Raw genomic sequence first — 24,672 nt, forward strand, 5'->3', positions numbered from 1 at the left:
GAAACCCTTGTCTAAAAACATACTGTTTCTGTTCTAAGACAGTTTCAGTTCAGATGGGCAGAGAAGTCTCAGAATTGCTGGTCCTGGTATACAGTAGTGTAGACAGAATGACAGATACAATGTCTATAATAACGTTGCTGGTCGCCACATCGAGCCACCGTTGTAAAGCATCGGTACTGTCCTATACGTACAATATGCTGGGTTCTTTTTTGTTATGGAATAATGTAAACGTATAATAAGTGTTAATACAAGCAAATATGGTTAGATGATAAATGGGTGTTTCATTATGTTTACTTTAAAATTGTTACCTAATAACTGTACTGTCTCACACCTAATTCAACTCCTCAAGCAGAAGTGGATGTATTAAACATCTGAACTGAAACCATCGTAAAATGGAAATGGTATATTTCCGGACATGGGTTCCTGTTCAAAATATTTACGTACTCACTCTCCTCTGCAGGTCCAAGAAGTTTGTAACGGAAATTTCTGAACACCTGCATGCAGATGAGAGTAGTTTCTACCCATTATTTTTTGCACATTACAGTAATAAAAAATTTTCTACAGAGTTGGCAGTAATAAACTTTTTTTAGTTTGTTTCCAAATTTACCTTTGCTGTGTGCCAGACATTTTATATCACTGGGTAAATGATAAAAATTTTAGTTGGTGCATTGTTCACCCCTTTTTCTGCTAAATACAACCTTAATGTGGAATATTGAATATCTTTTCCTTCTGGTATTGTAATTATGTACATCATTTTTCCTTTTGAACTGCACTGGATTATTGAAAACAAACTCCTTGATGGATAAATATACTGTGATGCAGTAATCAGAATGCCCAGCTCCTGAAACAGCTGTCTAAAAGATGATTAGCAGTGAGCACCACACATTATTCTTACAACATGTTTTTGAGCAATGAAGACTCTCTTTGAGATGAGTTACCTAGGAACATTGTTCTATGTGACATTGAATGAAAATATGTGAAATATATGGACTTACTGATTTGCCTTTCCCCAAAATTTCCAGTGATTCAAAATGCTAATGAGGCTAACCTAAATTGTATTAGGAGTTCAAAATGAGCTTTTTCCCAGTTTACATTCTTGTCAATATGGACACCTAAGAATTTTGAAGTTTCCATCCTATTTATTATTTCCTCATCATGTGCTATACTTATCATTGGTTTGGTACCCCGTAGATTTGCAGAACTGAATATGTTGTCTCTCTTTAAAATTGAGGTATCATTGATCAGTCAAGGATACTTTTGACAACATTGTTTACCATTTATTCTGTTTCTGTATGTGTGCCTGGAGTGATTATAGTACTATTGTCATCTGCGAAAAGAACTGACTCTGCTTGTATATTGCATGGAAGATTCCTCACATGTAAGAGGAACAATATTGGGCCTAAGACGGAGTCATGGGAAACCCTATACATGATTTATCCCCAGTCAGAATTAAATCCCAGAACAATATTGGTTGAATTACTGTGTACAACATTCTGGATTCTTTTGGTTAGATATGACGTCTGTTTGTTGGCTATACCATCAGTACCTTAAAACTTCATTTTATCTAGGAAAATATGGTGGTCCATACAGTCAGTTGTGTTAGATAGGGTGCAGAAAATGCAACTGGTGCCATTTTATTATTTAATGATTGTGAAATTTGGTGAGTGAACATGTAAATGGCATTCTCAGTAGAGCAGCTCCTCTGAAACCCAAACTGTTGTTTGCTAAGAAAAGAGGGGTTTAACAAAGGTATATTTCAGTTCCACTGGAAAAATGCCTCGAGTTACTGATGCATTACGTATTTCAGATAAGTCTCTGCTAATTGTATGTAAACACATCTTTAATACTCTATTGGAAACACCATCAAAACCAAATGAGCTTTTATTTGTGAGAGAATGCATAAATCTCTTAATTTCAGATGGAGAAGTTGGTGATGCATATGACTGAGTTTTATGAGAGTTACTTTTTCAGCATCTGTTCACCTCAGATGTTTCTGAGACCGTGTAAGCTATTCTAATTCCATTGTCACCCAAATGAACTGCTGTGTCAAGCCCATCAGCCTGACACAACAGTGTCATATAATAAAATGAACTTGTGGGTAAGACAGCAATTGATTTCATGTTCAAAGCAGATAAATCTTAAGCTCCAAATATTGTAATTTCTGGGAAACTAGTAGTTTGATTGTGAGGAGTCATCTGCATTTCAATTCATCTCTATTAGAACTATGATGCTGGCAGTTGAAATTACTATATTTCTTTGTTTTTGTTGTTGTTGTTGTTGTGGTCTTCAGTCCAAAGACTTGTTAGATGCAACTCTCCATGCCATTTTATCCTGTGCAAGCCTCTTCGTCTTTGAATAACTATTGCAGGCTACGTCCTTCTGAATGTGCTCACTGTATTCATCTCTCCCTCTGCAGTTCCCTCCAGTGCTAAACTGATGATCCCTTGATGTCTCAGTATGTGCCCTATCAACCAATGACTTCTTTTGGTCAAGTTGTGCCACAAATTTCTTGTGTCTCCATTTCTGTTCAGTACCACCTCATTAGTTACTTGATCTATCCATCTAATCTTCAGCATTCATCTGTAACACAACATTTCAGAAGCTTCTAGTCTCTTCTTATGTAAACTCTTTATTGTCCATGTTTCACATCCATACATTGCTATGCTCTAGATGTATACCTTCAGAAAAGACTCCCTAACACTTAAGTCTATATTTGATGTTAAAAAATTTTGCTTGTTTCTAAACGCTTCCCTTGTCATTGCCGGTCTACATCCTTTCCACTTTCATTGTCATCAGTTAATTTGCTGCCCACATAGCAAAACTCATATACTACTTTGTCTTCTTTTCTAATTTAATTTCCTTAGCATCACCTGTTTCCATTGCGTGTTTGTTGATGTTAATCTTATGTCTTCCTTTCAAGACATTGTAAATTTCATTAAACTGCTCTTCCAAGTCCTTTGTTGTCTCTGGCAGAATTACAATGTCACTGGAAAATGAAAGTTTTTATTTGTTCTCTGTGAACTTTAATTCCTGCTTGAATTTTTTTCTGTGGTTTCCTTTACTGCATGTTCCATGTACAGATAGGCTACAACACTGTCTTGCACCTTTCTCAACCACTGCTTCCCTTTCACACCTCTTGACTTTTATAACTGCCGTCTGGTTTCTGTACAAATTGTAAATAGCCTTTCGCTCCCTGTGTTTTACCCCTGCTACCTTCTGAATGTCGGAGTACTCCAGTCAACATTATCAAAAGCTTTCTCAAAGTCTGGACATGGTATAAACGTAGGATTGCATTTCTTTAACCTATTTTCTAAGCCGTAGGTCAGTAGTGCCTTGCATGCGTGTACATTTCTCTGAAATTCTAAGTGATCTTTCCTGAGCTTGTACCAGTTTTTCATTCTTCTGTAAAGCATTTTTCAGTCGTGACTTATTAAACTGATAGTTCGGTAATTTTCACACCTGTTGGCAACTTCTTTCTTTGGAATTGAATTATTGTATTCTTCTTGAAGTCTGATGGTATTTCGTTTGGTCATATATCTTGCACACCATATGGAAGAGTTTTGTCACGGCTGGCTCTCCCAAGGCTGTCAGTAGTCTGATGGACTGTCATCTACTCCCAGGTCTTTCAGAGCTCTGTCAAATTCTTCTCGCATTATCACATCTCCCTTCTCATCCTCATCTATATCCACTTCCCTTTCTAATAATGTTGCCTTCAAGTTAATCTCTCTTGTATAGACCCTTTCACCTTCCAGCTTTTTATCCTTTGCTTAGGACTGGTTTTCCATCTGAACTCTTGGTATTCGTACAGATGCTTCTCATTTCCCCAAATTTTCCTGTATGCAGTATCTATCTTTTGCCTAGGGAAATGTGTTTTTAAATACTTGCATTTGTCCTGTAGCCATCCCTTCTGCCTGCTTCATTCGGTGCATTTTTATATTTTCTCCTTTCATCAGTTCAATTCAGCATATCTCATGTTATCCAATGTTTTCTACCAGGCTTTGCTTTTTTCTAGTTGATCCTCTGTTGCCTTCACTATTTCATCTCTTACAGCTTCTCATTCATCTTGTACTGTAACTACGCCCTGTTCCAGTCAACCATCGCCTAATGCTCCTGAAACTTTCAACAACCTCTGGTTCTTTCAACTTATCCAGGTCCTATCTACTTAATTTTCTACTTTTATCCAATTTCTTGAGTTTTAATCCATAGTTCATAACCAATAAATTGTGGTCAGAGCCCACAACTGTCCCTGGAAATGTCTTACACTTCAAAGTCTGGTTCCTAAATCTCTGTCCTACCATTATATAAGCAATCTGAAACCTCGTGGTGTCTCCAGGTCTCTTCCCTGTACACACCCTTCTTTCATGATTCTTGAACCAAGTTTTAGCAATGATTAAATTGTACTCTGTGCATTCCTATTCTACTAGACGGCTTCCCCTTTCATTCCTTTCCCCCGAGTTCACATCCACCTACTGGTTTTCGTTCTCTTCCTTTCCTACTATCGAATTCCAGTCCTCCATCACAATTAAGTTTTTGTCTCCTTTAAGTATCCAGATAATTTCATTTGTATTATTATACATTTCTTCCATCTCTTAATCATCTGTGGATCTAGTTGATATGCCAACTTCTGCTATTGTGATAGTCATGAGCTTCGTGTCTATCTTGGCTTTGGTAATGCGGTCACTGTGCTGTTCATATTAGTGTATCCACATTCCTATTTTCTTATTCATTTTTAAACCCACTCCTGCATGTCCTGTACTTGATTTTGTATTTATAACTCTGTATTCACCTGATCAGAAGTCCTGTTGCTCCTGCCAGCGAATTTCACTAATTCCCACTATATTTAACTTCAACTTATCCATTTCCCTTTTTGAATTTTCTAACCTACATCATGATTAAGGCATCTAACATTCCACTCTCCAGTTGGTAGATTGACAATTTTGTTTCTTCTGATGACGTCCCACCTGCAGATCCAAATATGACACAGAAAACGGCAACCGGTCACTTTTTTTAAAATACTTGTTTCTTGCATAAACCAGTTTTTAGATCTTTCGAGGGTCATCTTTAGATGGTGTACGGGAGGCTACACAACTTTTCATAATGTAATGCCGGGTGCTGGCTTGCGAGAGTATGGGCAGCTTTTTAATTAGTATCTATCTATCAACTCCCATTGTGATTTTTGGTTGGTTAAACATCACTCACTTTTCCATGGGTATGAATATACATAATGTCTCAGAACCGTTGCAGCAAACTTCTAGGGGACGATGGAGCACATTGAAAGGATGGAGAATTGCATAGCAACCAGTGGCTGCAAACATTAGGGGTAAGTGGTAGCAGAGGTTGAAGATCAGAAAGGAGGTGAGAGAATGGTTAATTTGAAACCTTTATTGGACATAATGAATGTGTGTGGTGCACAACGTGAATACAGCTGTAATGTTGCAACAGATACTCTTATTTGCACTGTAAGATGCCACACGTGCTTGACATTGATGGAGCATAAACTGCTAGACACGCTCAAATACACTGGGTGTTTCTTTGACTGTAGCAGCTGCATGACAGTTCTTGTGACAAGATCCATTTCAGACTTCACAAGATTGCGATACGTGAGAGATTTCGTGGATCCCCACAGAACCAAATCGAGGATCTGATGAGCAAGGGGCGTGGATTCGAGCATGTCAGTCCGTCGTGGCATCCGTCGAGCATCTGTTGTAACATTAGAGTTGTATTCATTTCATACACCATGTGTACTCGTTATGTCCACTGAGTGTGTCAAACAAATCACTCTCTTGTTTCTTTTCTGATTGCCAACCTGTGCTAGCACTCACCCCTAACATTTGTGATCACGGGTTGCTATGCAATTCTCCATCCTTACGATGTGCCCCACCTCATGTAGAAATTTGTCGCAACATGTCTGGAACTCCCAGTATGTACCTATTATCACAAAACGGTTCCAGCATTCAGCAGGTGTTGTACATCGATAATAGATAAGCGTACTGTATTTCGACATAAAATTTTTCTGGGTTTGGTACCGTGTCATATTGTATAAAACTACTGCTGGAGAAAAACCAACGTTTCGTCCACGGTTGCCGCAGCCTTCTTTGGGTCTACTGGTGCGTTCTACCTATGCAGTGTCCCTTATATTTTATTATTACTGTTCACTGTGCCTGCCATTATGTTACAATTTTAAAAAGATAGGTCATTTCATTTGAAGGTCACTTGAGGAGGAAGGAGAGCGAACTTTAACAGGTTATTGTGGTGGAGGGAGAATTTAACCTCTGTTGTCTATTGGCCCTTGTCTTACGTGCCACGATTGGTGGTCACCGGTGAATGAGAAGTTGGCTGCTATATACCAAATGCTGGACGTCGGCCGCGTGGCAGCAGTTACTCGTTGGTAGTGCTTGTACCTAGAGTTGACAGTGCGGTCTGTTGTGCTCTGATTGCTGGCAGCCAAGATAGGGCAAGCCTGAGTCCATCCTCTCGATTCATATTTTTAGGTTGTTTAAAAATTCTGATGGCATCTCTGATTTTTCATTTCATTATAACTGGCTGCTTGGCCAACACACAGGCTTCACTGAATTTTATTTCTTTTCCACAATCTTGCTGATGTTCTGCCACTGCAGATTTGTCATGTTGCCCCAGACAAATATAGCACTAGTAGTTTTATACAATATGACGCAGTACCATACCCAGAAAAGTTTTATGTCAAATGACTCTGTCTGCAGAACCCTATGCAATTATACTTCCTATATTTCCTTTTGAAAAAGTAAAATCGATACCAATATCTCTCTAATATCGCTATGAAATAGTAAGTAAAAATGAATATGCAATAAATTAATAACTTGTATTTCACCGAGTTTTATTTCAGTATATTCATATCATTTAGTGAAGACTTCCTTTCAATTCATTTGGACCAAAACAGAATTACAATATGTCAAATGATTCCAGAAATGTCTAGGGTGTACAGCTTACATGAATCGACGTGTATTTTCGTTCTACTTATTTGGAAAATACATTTGTATAACTGTGCCACCTAAATAGTGTAGCCTCTGATGTTTTTGTTTTATTTGAAAGTGTCTCACTTTCCATACTTTAATGTGAACAATACATTAACAGATTTACACATAGTTGGGATTGTCAACCTTTACTTATTACATATTGTCGTGGGCATTAATAGGCGTTTTTATTACACTGTTTAATTCAATTTTGCAGGTGGTTACAGGAGGGCAGTACGATGTGGACGTCCAGCTGCAGGCTCCCCGTGGGGAGATCATCTACAGACAAGTGAAAAAGCAATTTGATAGCCACACATTTATCTCTGCTGAGACAGGCATATACACAGCCTGTTTCAGCAATGAATTTTCCACGTTCTCCCACAAGCTGGTCTATATGGATTGGCAAGTGGGAGAAGAGAAGCCTCTCCCGGGGATAGGAGAGCACATAACTGTCATGACACAGGTATGTTTGGCAGTAGTATGTACGGGCCACTTAATCCTCTAGTTTGCAGAAAAATTTAACAGTTTTATCCCCCAGAATGTTTTGTTGAATATATTTACAGCTGCTACAACTTTTTATATTAACATCTTTATTCAATTCTTTTTCCCGCATGGTCAGGGATAATCGCTCACTATATTGGGTTGCCGTGGCTGAGTATTAGAGTTGGCTTCCTCGAAGTATAGGCATTCTTCTGCAACAGGTGGTTGCCTGTCTATTCAACTCAGTTGCTCCATTTGTCAGTTGTCATAGTTCTATTCACACAAATGATTGACTTATCTTGCTGGAAGAAGTTGGGGACGTCAGCTGATATAAAATTGTTACAGAGAATAAGGCATTATTATGTTTATTATAACGAACACTTTGCACAGGTGTGTTTATTAATCATTTATTGATTTTACACAGTAGGAAATACTGCAACCAGTCACAAGATTTTTTTTGGAATAATTTTATTGCAGAATTACTAGTTTCGGGGCTGCGCTCATTGTCAGATGGTAGTGTACTACTCTGAAAATTTTACATCTGTGTCTTCCTGAAAAGCCCTCCTTTACACGTTCATTCAGTTAATTGATCAGTATGGATTGTGAAAGAAAATCAAACCTGTGTCATATACTATGTAAAGGAGGGCATTTCAGGAAGTTACAGTTGTAAAACTTGCAAAGAAATCAATGCTACCAACAAATGGTGGGCTCAAGCCTGGAACTAGTAATGGTTCAATAAAAATCATTAAAAAAACTTGTAGTTAGTTGCAGCATCTCCTACAGTGCAATTTATGGAAACACTCAAAAAGGATAAATTATTGTGTTTCTTGATTTTGTGGTTGAGGTGGGACCAAACGTAATACATACTTTGTACAGTGAGAGAACAACTCTGACAGTTAAAATGGCCTTGCTGCACATGCTTTACACGTCCATTATGGCCAATCAGATCATGTGATTTTGTCATCGTGGCAATGCCCTAGTGTTGTAGTGCTGGGCGACACGTGCTTATTTGCACTTCACCATCTCTCATCAGAGTAATAAATAATCTATCCAGTGTTTGGCAAGTGTCTTATTTCCTGCAAGAACTCGTTTCTTTTTCCTCCTGCACGGTTATTTTCCCTCAGCACTGTGGTTTTTTTTTTTTTCTTTTTTTTCTTTTTTTTCTCCCCCCTCCGAAACACACTTTCCGATTGTAATGCCAAGGGGTTGTTTCACTTGTATCAGGAATGTCTTCCACTGCAGACTGTAACTTCTCCAATACAGCAGCTACTGTTGGAAACTGCTTTTCCTCATGGAAGTCTTGGATTTTCCTTTCTCTGACCCCCCTGCGTAAACGCGTCTGATGCAAACTTTAGCATATCCAGCCCCGTTAAGGGGCGTTAAAGCGGAAAATTTTTTTTTTTCACGTTTTTGGATTTTTATCTCATAAAATTTGCAATTTTCTGAATAAAACTATATATATACGGGGTGTTCAAAAAGTCTCTCCGAAGTGCCGTATGATTGTTAGTCACGCATGCCGTATGATTGTTTGCCTGCCTGGGTTACTTCCCGGGTGTGTATCGTTACGTGTTGACGTGGACGTTTAAGTTTAGTTCCTTTATTCGTTTGTTTCGTTTTTGTCACTGTTAAAATGCTAACCATTGGAGAATGTGTGTTTTTAGTCTAACAAGTGTTCAAAGCTGGTGATAAATACAGTTTCAATTCATCGGACATTTCATTCAGTTTTCCTGGAGATAGCACTTCCACATTGCGATACTGTGTGAGATTTGATTAACAAATTTCTAAATACAGGTTCAATGACAGATGCACCAAGAAGTCGTCATCCTAGTGTTTTGTCTGAGGATAAACTACTCGATATTTCCAATAAAATGTCCACAAGTCTGAACAACTCAGTAAGAAAACTCGCCCAGGAAATTGATGTTAGTGTCGGAACGGCCCACACAGCTGTAAGGAAAAAATTAGATCTTTTCCCATACGAAGTGACAGTCGTACAAGAACTGAAAAATACTGATGATGGCAAGAGACTGCATTATTGTTAATGGTTCAAAAATTTCGTTCAAGAAAATGGAAGGGATATTCTTAACTGATGAGGTGTGGTTTCATTTATCTGGGTACATGAACTCAGAAAATTCTCGTATATGGAGTATTGCAAATCCATTGTGTATTCATGAGGAACCACTTCATTCTGTGAAAATAGAAGTTTGAATTGCAATTTCTAGACGTCTGATTGTGGGTCTCATATTTTACAATGAAACAATAAACGCACAACGATATTGCAGTGATATTCTGTACCCATTCATAGGAGAACTTGTGTGAAGTGAAGTACTGAACGGTTATTTTCAACAAGATGGTGCAACCGCGCATACAGGTCGCGTTTCAATGTCACTGCTTGTTGATGGTTTTGGTGATCGCATAATTTCATAGGGACTTTGATCCTCCATGATCACCTGACGAGAATTTTCTGAGTTCATGTACCCAGATAAATGAAACCACACCTCGTCACCACCTGACTTTTTCTTCTGGGGTGCAGTGAAAGCAACTGTCTATAAAAACTGTCCAAAAGCCATCGATGAATTGAAAACTGCAATATCCACTTTCACTGCTTCTCTTACAGAAGAAATGTTACAGATGAATTGAATTGTGTATTCAACAACAGGGGGGACACTTTCAACATTTAATGTGAAAATTTGTAAGTAAAAATGAATATGCAATAAATTAATAACTTGTATTTCACAGAGTTTTATTTCAGTATATTCACTTCAGCATACGGCAAGCACGGCTAACAATCATACGACACTGCAGAGAGACTTTTTGAACACCCTGTATATCACTTATAAATTCTCATGGGAAGTATTTTATTTTAATTTTTTTTTTAAATATATTCTACACCAGTTGAAAATGTTAAAATTTTTACTTGCATTACTTCACGGTCTAATAAAATTGGTAATTTTTTGTATAGAAGGCTATAGATTGCTGTGTTATAAAGGTTAAATTATGTGTTTGTACTGGTAGCACTGTCAAAAATAGTATTGTATTGTTTCATAGTATAAACACGCATTGTATGTCAAAGTGCTAACGTTTTTCCGAGGAAAGGTGACGAATAGATTGGTGTATCTCTAAAAGTGAAGTATGACACCAAAACAAAGGGCTTTTAACAAACTTGGGTTTCATAGTAATAGATTTTCGAATAAAGGGAAACATTGTGTTCAGGATGTTATGTGTGAAGTTACAGACAATGAAATACAGGCAGACTTGTCAGTATCTGGAGAAACGCCCATTAGTGCTTTGAAGATTAAAATAAAAACGCTGTGACACAGTTTTCTCAAAACGAAAGTGCTGTAAATGGTAGGTTAGGTTATATTCGGATAGATTTACACATCCTAACAAGGGTGTTAGGTGAGTGTGTGTGTTATAAAATATGTGGAGGGGCCAGTTAGTTTACATGAAGACAGTGAGGTATCAAATGGACTAGCCAGGAAGCTTATCATTAATTGTGCCAGTTTTAAATATACTCATTCATTTTGGAATTCTGATAAGTGTAAAGATAATTATTTTGAAGTAAATGTTAGGTGGGTTTATAGATTGAGAGCTATTGGCAAAGGACACACTGCAGCAGAAACAACGTGTGCCTTGATGAATATGCCACACCCATTTTGTAAGATCGACAAGTATGCAGGATTTATTGATTTATTGGAGTTGCTGTGGAATCTGTTATGTGTGAGTCAGTGAAGGGTGCTATAAACAAAGCTGTTGAAATAAATGATGGTATGATTGACATACCAGTAGCTTTTGATGGCACTTGGCAGAAGTGCGGCTAAAGTTCTAAGAATTCTGTTGTAATGGTGACCAGTGTGAATTCTGGAAAGGTAATAGGTTTACAGATTTTAACCAAACATTTTTATAAGTTTAAATCAGGGAATGAAGAAAGGCATATCTCTCACAGAAATTATGAAGGAACAAATGGTAGTATGGAGGCCTATGTAGCTATTGAAATTTTTAGTTGATCTGTGAACGAAAGGGGGGTGTGTTCAACTGACTTCTTAGGTGGTGAAGACTCAAAAGCATATAACAGTGTAGTAGCCACTCAGCCTTATGGTGAGAAGATTATCACAAAACTGGAATGTATTGGTCATGTCCAGAAGAGGATGGGCACCACATTGAGGAAGTTGAAACAAAGTTTGAGAGACAAGAAACTTTCTGATGGTGAAACCATAAGAGGCAGACTGACAGACAAAACGATTGATTGAACTACAGCAGTATTATGGGATGGCCGTTAGAAATAATACTGAGGATTTGTTGAAAATGAAGCAGGCATTATGAGCTACCTTCTTCCACATACTGTCAACTCATGAAAAACCAGTACACCACCTCTGCCCTCCTGGACCTGATTCATGGTGCAATTACTGCAATGCCCAGTACTCAAACTGTTCATGTAGCTATAAACATTCCATCCCAGCAGAAGTCATGGATATACTCAGGAAGTGTCTGCATGGTCAGACTCAAAATCCCAATGAGACGTTCAGTAACCTTATATGGACTCGCTTGACAAATGTTTTTGTTGGAACAAAGACATTGCTGAAAATTTGCATTTTCTGTTGCATTTTTCCCCTAAATCTGAGAGACCACTTCGAGTAGTGTTCAAATTTTCAGAGAATAATAACATACATATCCTGAGTCTACTGAACTAAAAGAAGAGCATAATGGCATGTATAATTAAAATTATTTAGGATAACGTACAAAAGAAGTACACAAAATTTTAACTGTGTAATTAAAAAATTGTATTTCTGAAAGCAGTGGCTGAAATGCAATTATTGTTGTTCAGTAGACTCAAAACATACAGTTTAATGTCCTGTAAAAGTTCCATGTCAATGGCTACAGTGGTTCCTGAAATACAGGGAAGCAAAGTCACTAAATTTAACATTGTCGGGGATAGGGCGTTCCAACTACCCTCGAATAGGAGAGGACCCAATGGATATGAAAATTACAATTTTTAACATTATTGTCAGCTGTAATTTCATTATCAATTTATTGGCAGCTGTTTCTGATGAAACACTTAATCATCAGGCCCTCTAAATATATAGTGACTGAATTTTCCTAAAAGACGTCAGTCAGAAAGTCCCACGTGGAAATACAAAGTATCTGTAGTAAGCAACCATGGCCATACTGTGTGTGGTTGCTTACTATGGGAGCTGATGTAGACACCAGTTACTTTCACATGGGCCTTTCTGATTTATATCTCTCAGGAAAATTCAGCCATTATATATTTCGAAGGCCTGATGATGACAAAGAGTATCATTGAAACTGTTCACTAATAAATTAATAATGAAATTACAGCTGACGGTACTGTTGAATATTACAACAGTGCAAGCTTCTGTCGTCTGCCAGTACTTCTTTTTGGTGACACAAGACATGAAGTTTCTCTGTGTTACCTCAAAATTCAGTTGACTGCACTTTCACTAATACCAATACATTCAGAAGTTTCTTTACTGGATGTGATATGGAACTGATTACATCCTGTTCTTTTTTGGCCTCAAAGCAAGCATGTGGACTGAAAGCCACTGATTACTGTGGACGTGTGACAGCTCTGTAATTGATGCATGGTTTGGTTTCACACAAGACAACTAATTATTTCAAGAAGACTAACAGCAGTACAAAACGATGGTGGGCTGCACAATTGTTTCCTATCTGATGGGAAGCCACGAAGTAAACAGCAACAATGAATAATCAAGTGGAAATACTGTTTCAGAGCATGTGGCACACATTGGATGCAGAAGAAAATAAATATAACATGTGATAGTATCACTTGATGCACGCTAATGTGCATAAAAACTTAAGAACTGTCAAAGGCAACAGAGCTTGCATTTACACTTTTCGCCTTGTTGATACGTATGTCATTAGGCAAACTGTGGTAATTTGTACTCACCGTTATCAGGCTAAAATGACTAATTGGAAAGCAACAAAAATTCACCTCTAAGCAGAGAATGAATGTATCTTTAAAATGTGCAAAGGAAATCTTTCTCTTAATTATGGTCTGACTTCTGTAACTCCTCAAAGTTGAGTTGACACTCGCAAAAAAAATGCTTGAAATAACACAGTTACTCTTAAATATTACTGTGTATGTAGCCCTCTTTTTAGATAAAATACGATATTCGTACATGATTCTGGCAAGGTACAACACACGCATGTGTCATGCATTGTAAAGAGAGTATGGGTGTTCCAATAAAGATAAAAAAAAATCAGTTGTTAGTTGCAAAAGGAAACCTTTATTTGGTTCACTTTACTGGTTTCAACAGTTTAAACTGTCATCTTCAGAAGTGAAATAATCTCAAATCTTCAGTCAGCCAACATCAAAATAAAAATTGGGCAGTGGAATCCTTTTCTACAGAGTCAATAAAACAGAGTGACATTTCTAAGAATATATGTTATGTGTGATGAGTGGCAAACAATTAACTATCAGACTGCATCGTACATACTTTGTATTACATAGGTCAATCACTGGATTGCTAAGTCTGGTGGTTGACTTTTGTCATACACACCGCGTACAATGTGGGATCTGGTAGTTAACTGTTTGCTATTCATTGTATATAATGTACATTTTTAGCGATGTCACTTTTTAATTGATTCTGTAGCAAAGGACACTGCTGGTCAGTTCTTATTTCAATGTTGGCTTTTATCTTGGCAGCTCGCGCATGCCCGCCCAGACGCGGGAGATTGCTGCATTGCCAGTTGCACGCGCCAAGGGAAGCAGCACCATAGTATAGTATAGTATAGTTCGCAAACTTACGTTTAGGGGGGAGCACGCAGTTCATGAAGTAAAGCCACCACAGCCGCATTAACCCTTTCACTGCTACAGAGACGTGCTCCCCGCATTCCATGCTGTGCGCAGTTTTGTCATCACTGCACTGTTCACCTGTGCAAACACATGATGTTCCGACTGCTTTGACACACTTATCATTCAATTTCACAAAAACTGTTTGGTCCAAAAATTTGATTTTTACACATCTTCTTGACTGATACCTTCCCCCCATAAATGACTTAATTTTGTTTCTATGTTCAATGCAGTTATTAAGAAGCATTAAATTTAGTAAACCATTGCACGAAATTTTGAAGAGTTTGCAGAGGTAAAAGTGCACAGCGTATACTTTCCGTATGATTAATTTTAGTTACCACTAGAAATTTCAAAAAATTTCATTCAAACGAATAAAATTCATGAAGTAAGACACTTCGATATTGTTTTTAAATAAAGAAAACATTAAGCACCAAACAAGATTTGAACTCGGAACCTTTTGCTTAGCAGCCAAACACCGTAACCATTACGCCAACGCAGCTCGTCATTCTACAGAATTCCTGGAGGATTTTGAAGAATCACACAAAATACTGACAGTCACTGTTGGTATGACTGAATTATTCATGTTTTGTCGCAGTACAATAGGAAGTAAACAATTACCGCTGTTCTTTATTGTGAAAAAGTGGTTAGTTAGGATGAATTTCCATGCTATCGCTTGAATTAGGAGGCTTATTGCTTGTTTGGTTTAATTAATTAATAGAATACGAAGCAATTGGTATAAAGAATGCTTTTTCCAAACTTTCTTTTATAGAAAGTCTGCTATCAAGGCATTGCTTTTGTTCAATTACTTTATTTGACTAAGCGTTTCTAAAACTGAAGACACTCGTCCGTGCTCTGCACTACAGCCAAGCTCTGGCAACGTCGTTCTCTGTTCATTGGCTGACTGTGTTTTGTGACGTAAGATGTGCAGAACTAACCCAAACTTGGCCGCCGTCGTAAATGACACGCACTTTAATGATTTGAGCCTATTTCATTTCTGTGACAGTTTAAACTGGTAAAGTGAACCGAATAAAGGTTTTTCGAGTGCAGCTGATGAATTCTGTAGCTGCAGAACTACAGCCATGGACAAAATCATAATACTTTGCTCATTTAACAACTGATGCAGGTACTTTATATTAACAAAAATGTAAAATGTACCTAAATGGCATTCTTTAGGGACATTGGACACATACCAAGAAGCTATTCTCAGCGTCCTTCTTTGTCAGAATTTTTAATATAAGTACTTCCTTTAGGTAGTGTGCTTACTCTGTGTAATAATGAGCTGTTTCTTGGTTTTTGTTTCTAGATGGAGTCTTCCTCTGCAGAAATTCACAAAGCACTGAACAAAATTATAGACTACCAAACTCACCACCGCTTGCGAGAAGCTCAAGGCCGCAAGCGAGCAGAGGATCTGAATGAACGCGTCATGTGGTGGTCAATTCTGGAAACAGTTGCCATACTGGTTGTTACCATTGGCCAAGTGTTTATCCTGAAGAACTTCTTCACGGAGAAGAAACCATCTCAGATGTTGCTTAACCACAAGTAATGGCCATACAGGACAATTGTGGCATCTGTTGAGCGACTGGAAAAGTGTCATTTATTTGCTTGAGCTGAGCGTGTGAAAGGGAATAATGTGCCGGCCATTTCGTAATGTTGGGTCGGGATTGGCACGGAGACTAAATCAAAATCAATCAATCTGTTGTTAGCATTTTGTTGCTACTGAGTCCTGTGTGATTGGTAGTTTGATTTAAAAAAATGGGAAACTGCAGAGAAATATGTTAACTTATCAAAATTGTAGTGTATACATGTACAAAATACATGGTTTGTTTTGTTTTGAGGGATGTACTCATTTCATGAAGTGGACTTGTGCTTTACATCTCTGTGTGTGAATGCTTGCCAAAACATGCATGCAGTAACATTTTCTATTTCTCCTTCATTTTTTGTTCTGTAAGTGTGGCTGATGAAATTTGGTGATTAAAGTATCCAGCATCTTGAGTTGTATTTCTTTCTCACATTCAATGGGAAGTGCTAAAATGAATTACTCATGTTAGCAGTAAGTCCAAGTTCCAGTTGAATGTTTCTTTTTATTTCTGTAACTTATTTAAAAATTTGTGGGTATGTAGTTTTAGGTGCCTGTCCATGTAAAAGCACATACTGTAATTAAGATCTGTACTATTTTCATAGTACTGTAGGTTACCAACTTCCTATAATCATTGTAGCTGTTTAAATCATCTTCCATGATTAGTGCACAGCACAGGAAAGTAGGATTGTACAGGACTGGGAATATCAATATAGTTAAACTGCAGTCAGAATTATGTTGTGAACTAAAATTAAAAGAGCAAAAGAACACTCAAGTTTCATGCATCATTTTTATGCACAGCCTGAGAAATTCAGTTTTCCTGGGTTAGTCCATCAGTAAAAACCTTAGATGATAATGTTATAGTCACTTAAAATTCTAGAATATGGTTTTACAACCTTGGAGGATCTTGTTTAAAATAAGTTGGAAATTTTTTAAAACTAGCCAGTAGAGCCTGTGATTTGGCATTATTAATGTAAAAAAAGGTGATTTGCTGTTGCAAAACCCAAAGAAACCTTTTTATGTGAAGTGATATTGAGCCTATGTACTTGTAAAATTTTATGTAGACAGGTAGTGAAAGGTTATTGTTGTGTTACGGGTGCAGAACTTGAGTGGGATTGGTCCAGCAACTTACAGTTGAAGAAGATAGCTCTTGTATGCGAAATCGTATTTTGCACAATGCATTAAATTTTGTGTAAGATATACAAGGTATCTCATTTCTCTCTTGCAGACAAGATCTTTATTCTTCTTAATATCAGTTAATGACAATTTCATAGCTGGATTGTATCATTTGCATTTTATGCAGTTAACAACATTTTAGCAGCATGTATTTTGAGAACAGACTAGTGATAGTACCAGTGAATATTTTTAAATTTTCTCATTTTGGCTCATCCACAATTCTAACATTTCAAATTTAAAATTGACAAAGATTGTGCAGCACAGCCGCATGATCACTTCACCACATGTTTTTGGCCCCATGCACAATTTTGAGGAAGAGTTCCATGAATGAGCTGCCACAGTGTTATTTCACATAGTATTTTCACCAACCAATCAGTCATAAAAATGTGACATTGAGTGAAATTCTGCCAACACAATGACATGACTTCACTTAAAACATTAATTTTTGTAACAAGATTTGCATTCAGTGTCAGCTTGGCATGTTTTTGTTTGGAATGTACCAAGGTAGCGCAGTTTAATATCAGATTAATAGAAAGGAACAAGTCATAGTTCATTTTCTCATATCCCTCCACTTGTCTTCTCTGTTTGATGCCAGTGTTACAGATGGTGTGTTTGTGCAATATTTTATGGTTGTGTGCAGAATTAAGTTGCTTATGTAGTTCATGGTAGCAGCAGTATGCGTAAGCTTTCAGTGTTTATGGAGGAGAGGAACTCTTGTGATTGTGGCCTACAAACAATAATTGGCATAAAGAAAGAACTGGGAGGGTATCAGCAGGAATTGGGCATGATACTCGTAAATGCACTGTAATTTGGAATTCCAAAAAAAGAGAGGGAAAGCGGGTCTGTGCCTCAAAAAAATAATTTTACGCAAACACTTTCAACATAATTAGAATTCTAAGCTGGTATAGCTTATACAGATAGAGCTTGATATTTCTTAATGATAACATGTAGCTAATGAATAGCAAGAGGATGGTATCAGTATCTTGTTATGTGGACTTTGTTTCATCTTCAGAGTTACAGGGCACGTGAATTATTCCTTTAGGTTTTCTCCATCGTTCTCAGTTTTCAGAAGGCTCAATAATGCTAGCAACTTATGTAGCCTTCCGCGACATGTAAACAAACTGTTATCCACATATTCCTGGTCTTTACATGGATTCATGTTCTTAACGCATAGAGCCCAACATAGCAAGAGATTACATTTTGGTTAACTATTTGCAAACTCTTTATAGTGATGGCACATAAAAATGCAGAACTGTCTTTATAAATGGCTCTCTCACTTTTTTGACGTAGTAATTGGTGTAGCAGATTGAACTCCAGTTTGACCATTTCTCCTTGCTTTCATTTCGTTACCCTAGTAACAAGCCAGAAAGGTTATATAATGAGGACAGTTGTGACCAAAGTGAAAAAAAGAAAAAAAAAAAAACCTTAACAGATATGTGTATGTGGCACGGGCCCTCTTACCCAATATTTTGCAAAATCTCAATATCAATAACTGAATTGTTACAATTTGTCATGTTTTGTATATTTTTTGTGTTGTTGATGTGTAATGAATTTGTCCAATGACATAAGTTGCATGTCTGATCAGTATTTAATGATCGTGTACCAGAAATTAGACTATTTTGAGTAGTATTTGACAGTATTGTGTGTGTGTGTGTGTGTGTGTGTGTGTGTGTGTGTGTGTGTGTGTGTGTGTGTAAATTGCTATGGTTTTGACATCAATAACATTGTTTTTTTCCATATATTTTCTTCTATGTTTTGTATCTTTGAGACTGGGGTAATATTGTTTATAGGGCTGGACAGTGTGAAAGGTACACGCAAATTTTGAACAAGTCACATTAGTTAGCCATGGGTATGTAAATAACATCTGATCACAAGTTCTTTTATGAAATATGACATAATAGTCAGTTTGGTTAGTTTTTTCTCATCAGAAATACTGCAGAGTCTGTTCTTTTTCATAGGTTCAGTTACTATAATTTTGTAGCATTTTGTCCTGCAGTACCTGAATATGTTGCTGTTTCAGTTATTTTGGACTGCTGTAGAGAAGTAGGAATGTACACGTGTGTGAGGAGATTCTTTTATTGTTACGTATGACTTCATGCTGTAAAGCATAGAATAAAGCTTACTTCTAGGCAGATCTGTTTATTTTAAAAGTCTTGTTTTGTTATGTATGCATTAGCTTTTGGTACTAGTTACCACTGTTCACAAACACAAATGTTTCATAAACATCTACAGTTACAAATACAAAAGCACAAATTCAGTATGAACTGTTATGTAAATAAACAGTCAAGTCGTCAGATTTATCCAACCTAGTTGTAGAAAATGACAGATTTTTCTTTACATTACTTTGTTCATTTAAAAATTCCCTTTCCCATTTACCTTCCATTTTGTGTTGTAAACAGGTCAATTATATCACCAACTTGTAGCATAGTTCTGGGATACTGCACTTCTGCAAATTTAAATTTCATTTTTGAATTTTATAAGGTTCTTTCTGTTGCTTTCGTAAGCTGTGAAGAGTAATCTGTGTCATATGTATGTAAGTGTTACTGCCAAGATGTGTATGTTGCTGATGAACTTACATTGTAAATGCCTTTTGTTGTCTGAAGAGAGCTTGTGCTGTTTGAAGTAACTGAAATAAAAGGATGCAGACATGTCTTCAAACTTTTGTATTACTTGTCCTAACACTATTATTTATCCGGAATCTCGTGTAACATGAACACTTAATTACTTTCAGAACGGAAAAAAATTCTTGCTAGTTGTCTGATACATACAGATCACATTCAGTGATACAGTGCAAGATTTCTGTTTCCTTTTTTATCACCCATTTTTATGGATGAGTGCTTTTGAAAGTCTTGTAAGTTTTGGCATTCATTTGCTTTTTGCCAGTCTTGGACAAAATTGTCAGTGGACTGATAGGTATTTTCAGCATCATGTTAACATAACAAATTGTACAGAATGTTGATGTGCTGGTCTGGGCTGAAGGAAATGTTTTGATAATGTTGTTGTGTCTTTTAAATGTTTTTACAGTGTCAACAAGGTGTGGAACAAATTATCAGTTCTCTGTATTTTATTTTTGTTGTGGATAAAACAAAATATTTTGTGGTAAACCACCTTTAATAAACAGAAGAAACAGAAAAATACTGCATTTACTGATAACCCTGCAGTTCTTGACACACATTACACCAGTATACTGTTACCTCATTGAATACCACCCTCATGTTGCATATTTGCTCTCTTAGTTTAATAATGGATATAATTATTCCTTGATCAGTTACATTTCCCAGTAGTACAGGTTGACACTTTCATTTCAATTGTAACATAATACAGTTTTTCTTCTTGTGCATTTACACTTATAAAAGACTAATTAAGACAGTTATCTGTCACTCACTGAAATTGTCCTTCATGATGAATTTCACAGCCTTATGCCCCCATCTTCAGTTGGATCAGTCACTTATGTGAGTACTTGCTTTCCTGGACGTAGCCATTTGTCCACCTTTTGCTTAATTTCGAAAATGTTTCAATGAAAAAGACAATCCAGGCCTTTATATATACACATTTGTATTACAGAAATGTATTACTTAATACAAATGTGTGTAAATAATAATCTGCAGTATGCTTTTCACTGGAGCATCGTCAAAATGTAGCACAAGGTGGACAGCTGTGTACATCCAGGAGATACACTTATGTAAACCACGGGTCAAACTGAAGATGAGAGTGCAAGACCTCAGAATGTGTCGTGGAAGAAAATAATAGTGACAGAGACAGATAATTATTTTATTTTGTCTTCTGTATCATAAACACTGGCATTTTCCTAATTAGTCCAGTGTTGTTAAAATAAGGTCATTTACACATTTTAACTGTAAAATGTGCTTTATTTGACCTTGGAATTTTTAATGATTGAGCTACACTATTATCAATTTTTATTGACCATAAAATATAATTAAATACCAGTGTGTCAAATATTTGGGTTCTAAATGATTAATGGAAAATCTCATATTGAGATATGAAACAAATACTAACAAAGAGATAGAGGGGCTGGCCAGTACCTACCTCAGCTCAGTACAGCCGATAGATTCACAAAACAGAACAGAAAATTTACATTCCTAGCTTTCGGAACTTTGTTCCTTCATCAGGGAGGGAAAAAGGGAAGAAGGGAAAGTGGATTCAGTTACTCACAACCCAGGTTATGAAGCAACAGGGAAAGGTAAACAGGGAGGGTAGCAAGGATGGAGGCATGGTTGTCAGAGGGAAGCCAAAGATATTCTACTGTTAAGTACTGTGACAGCTTCAAACCAAAGAGGATGCATACAGAAGTAAAGAGGTATATAGTATAAAGATAAATACAGCTATGTGGGTTGAAAAGATGCGTGAATGGCTAAAGAGGAGAGGGAAAAAGAAGACTGAAAAGTAAATGGGAGTGAGGTTGGTTAACGTAGGCTGAGTCCAGGGGGATGGCGGGATGAAAGGATGTGTTGGAGTGCAAGTTCCCATCTCCGCAGTTCCGAGGGACTGGTGTTGGGTGGGAGAAGCCAAAAGGCACGTACGTTGTAGCAGGTTCCTAGGTCCCTAGAAATATGCTGGACGGCATGCTCTGCTACTGGGTATTGAACATCTCCTAGGCAGACAGTTCGTCTGTGCCCGTTCATGCGCTCAGCCAGTTTAGTTGTTGTTATACCGATGTAAAAGGCTGTGCAGTGCAGGCATGTCAGCTGATAAATGACGTGTTGTTTCACATGTGGCCCTGCCTTGAATTGTGTGTGTTTTACCAGTAGTGGGACTGGAGTAGGTGGTTGTGGGGGGGATGCATGGGGCAGGTTTTGGAGCGGGTTCGGTTACAGGGGTAGGAACCGCTGGGTAAGGAAGGTGGTCTGGGAATATTGTTGGGTTTGACAAGGATGTTACGCAGGTTAGGAGGGTGACGAAAGGCAACTCTGGGTGGTGTGGGGAGAATATTGTCAAGGGATGATCTCATTTCAGGGCTTGACTTGAGAAAGTCATATCCCTGGCAGAGTAATTTGTTGATGTACTCGAGGCCAGGATAATATTGGGTGACAAGGGGGATGCTTCTGTTTGGTCTGGGTGTAGGAACATTGTTGTTGGACGGGGAGGAATGTATTGCTCGGGAGATCTGTTTGTGGACAAGGTCTGCAGGATAGTTGCGAGAGAGGAAAGCACTGGTCAGGTTATTGGTGTAATTGTTGAGGGATTCGTCACTGGAGCAGATACATTTGCCACGAATACCTAGGCTGTAGGGAGGGAGCGTTTGATGTGGAAATGGATGGCAGCTATCAAAGTGAAGGTACTGTTGTCCAGCCATTCACGCATCTTTTCCTCCTACAGAGTTGTGTTTATCTTTATACTATATACCTATTTACTTCTGTATGCATCCTCTTTGGTTTGAAGCTGGCACAGTACTTAACAGTAGAATATCTTTGGCTTCCCTCTGACAACCATGCCTCAATCCTTGCTACCTTCCCTGTTTACCTTTCCCTGTTGCTTCATAACCTCGGTTGTGAGTAACTGAGTCCACTTTCCTTTCTTCCCTTTTTTCCCCTCTCTCCTCCCTGATGAAGGAACAAAGTTCCGAAATATTTGGGTTCCTGTGTTAAAAAATGGCAGTTGTTCTAGCCGTAATTGTTTGTGCTTCTGGCAGTACTTTTCAGATTGTTGGTTGTTCACACTGTGTATAAAAGAGAAATTCAGCTGAGAAAACTAATTAATTTTGAGACAAAATTGCTGGACTGTACTTGCCTTAGAGGTGAAATGTCTAGTACTGCTGACAGATCGATATAAAAGCAAAAGTGGTACACTGCATAGCTTTTAAAAATAAGTGTTCCTTCCTTGGGGAGGAGGAAGAGGCTGAGGAAAAATTTTTATGAAAACGAAGTAAATAGGTTGGAAATGCGTGCTGACTTAGATGCTAGAAATGGAAGACAGACATATTGGAAAGCTAACTTGTTGGTCAAGGGAAAAAACTGTTGTTAGCTGCCATTGACTGCTGCTCATCATTTGAGTCATGGTTAGCAAGAGTATTATCTATAATGTGTAGAAAGATTTTGATTTTAAGGTGCACTCCCTCTTAATTTATTTGTCATAGTAATCATCAAAGCTCAGGAGCACATACAGTAACATAATTTTGTGTAGTATCCAGTAACGTCATTGTTCATTTTATATATATAATCAGGCTAACAGTTGTATGTACTAACGTACTGGCTACCAAGTACAGTTTCTGTTCATGACAGAAGTAGTATCAGAGCCTGTTTCTTAATGTTTGAACACGGAGGCCGTTTTCTATAGTTTTACAGTATTATATGTGGACAACTGCTAAAGAACTCCTGCCATTGTCTCTCTTCAGTAACTGACAGGTCTTAAAAAAAAAGAAAGGAAAGCTATATAGATTACAAAAATTATTTAATAATGCCAGGTTGTCTGGTACACCCTACGTCTTCGAAATTTAATGAAACAAGCAAATGTGTTACACAGAATGGAATTGTTACTGAGAGGCCTAAAGGACATTAGAAACAAATTGTAGTTTCATTTATTATAAGAGCCAGTAAAATGAAAATGAGACGGGGGAAAAACCGTAAGTGAACTGTTGAAAAAAAATGAAAGTTCCTGACTGGAGCAATATATAAAACAAGGGACAGATGACTACTCACCTATAATGAATTAATGCACGAAGCCCAGAAACAGAAAGCAGCGTTCATGTTTTATGAATGCTGTTTTCTGTTATGTGTGTCTCTCATCCACAAATTGATCCACTATAGTTGGTAGCCTAACTGCTTTAAAGTAAACTGTTCATAATTTCAAAACTATTTGTCATAAATAATAATACATTTACCCCATTGTCAAAGGTGGTCAGTGCCTTCATGGGAAAATATTTGGGTTTGCCTGTGGAGCTATGATTGTAACCAGGCATGCACCTATTTGCATGAAGCAAATCAATGGCCACAAATGTCTTTCGTACTGTAAACAACCTTGGCAACGTGTAATCCTACCTATGTTCCCACGGTTGTTTCAAGTTTGCTACCAAAGTTTCTTTAGAAAACCCTTCCGGATCCTCCATCCAGGCCCGATCCTTCCTCATGCAATTTCTGTATTTTTGGAACCCTAAAGAGACATTCATAGCTGTTAATTTGCTTTGAACAAAGGGGTACATGATGGGTACAATCGCGGTTCTGTAGGCAACTGCAAACATATTTCCATGAAGGCGCTGACCGTCATGTCTCACAGTGGGATAAACGATTTCACAGTTACGACATTTACTTCTGAAATAATAAACAGTTTAACTTACTTTTTCCCATATGTTGTCTTGTTTCCAGTTGACTGTCCCTTATTATAAATCTGAGATTACCTCTTTTGTGATTTGTCACCTAAAATCAGATTTTAAATTGGTCTGATACACTCACAAGATAAAATGTCTTTCTATACAAAGAAATAATTGCTTAAATCAAAAAAATAAACAACTTCTAGATCAGAAAGAGAGGATGTATGAAATGAAATGAAATGTTACAGGGACTTCAAGGTCAGAGAGGAAGGATATATATCAAACGAGAAAGCGCTTGGTATGTTGACAGACACAATAAAAAACACACACAAATTTCAAGCTTTCGCAACCCAAGGTT

General features: G+C 37.5%; 1 protein-coding gene across 1 annotated transcript in view; it reads left to right on the forward strand.

Moving 5' to 3' along the window:
* Positions 1 to 19,708, forward strand: part of LOC124718813 (transmembrane emp24 domain-containing protein 7) — a 31,964-nt gene extending 12,256 nt beyond the window's left edge. The window contains exons 2-3 of the mRNA XM_047244432.1: positions 7,207 to 7,452; positions 15,602 to 19,708. Coding sequence (XP_047100388.1) covers positions 7,207 to 7,452; positions 15,602 to 15,841 — 486 coding nt within the window. The 3' untranslated portion in view covers positions 15,842 to 19,708. The remainder of the gene's footprint in view (positions 1 to 7,206; positions 7,453 to 15,601) is intronic.
* The last annotated feature ends 4,964 nt before the right edge of the window (positions 19,709 to 24,672 follow it).

Source organism: Schistocerca piceifrons, chromosome 10 (assembly GCF_021461385.2).
Source record: "Schistocerca piceifrons isolate TAMUIC-IGC-003096 chromosome 10, iqSchPice1.1, whole genome shotgun sequence".
Classification (NCBI taxonomy): domain Eukaryota; kingdom Metazoa; phylum Arthropoda; class Insecta; order Orthoptera; family Acrididae; genus Schistocerca; species Schistocerca piceifrons.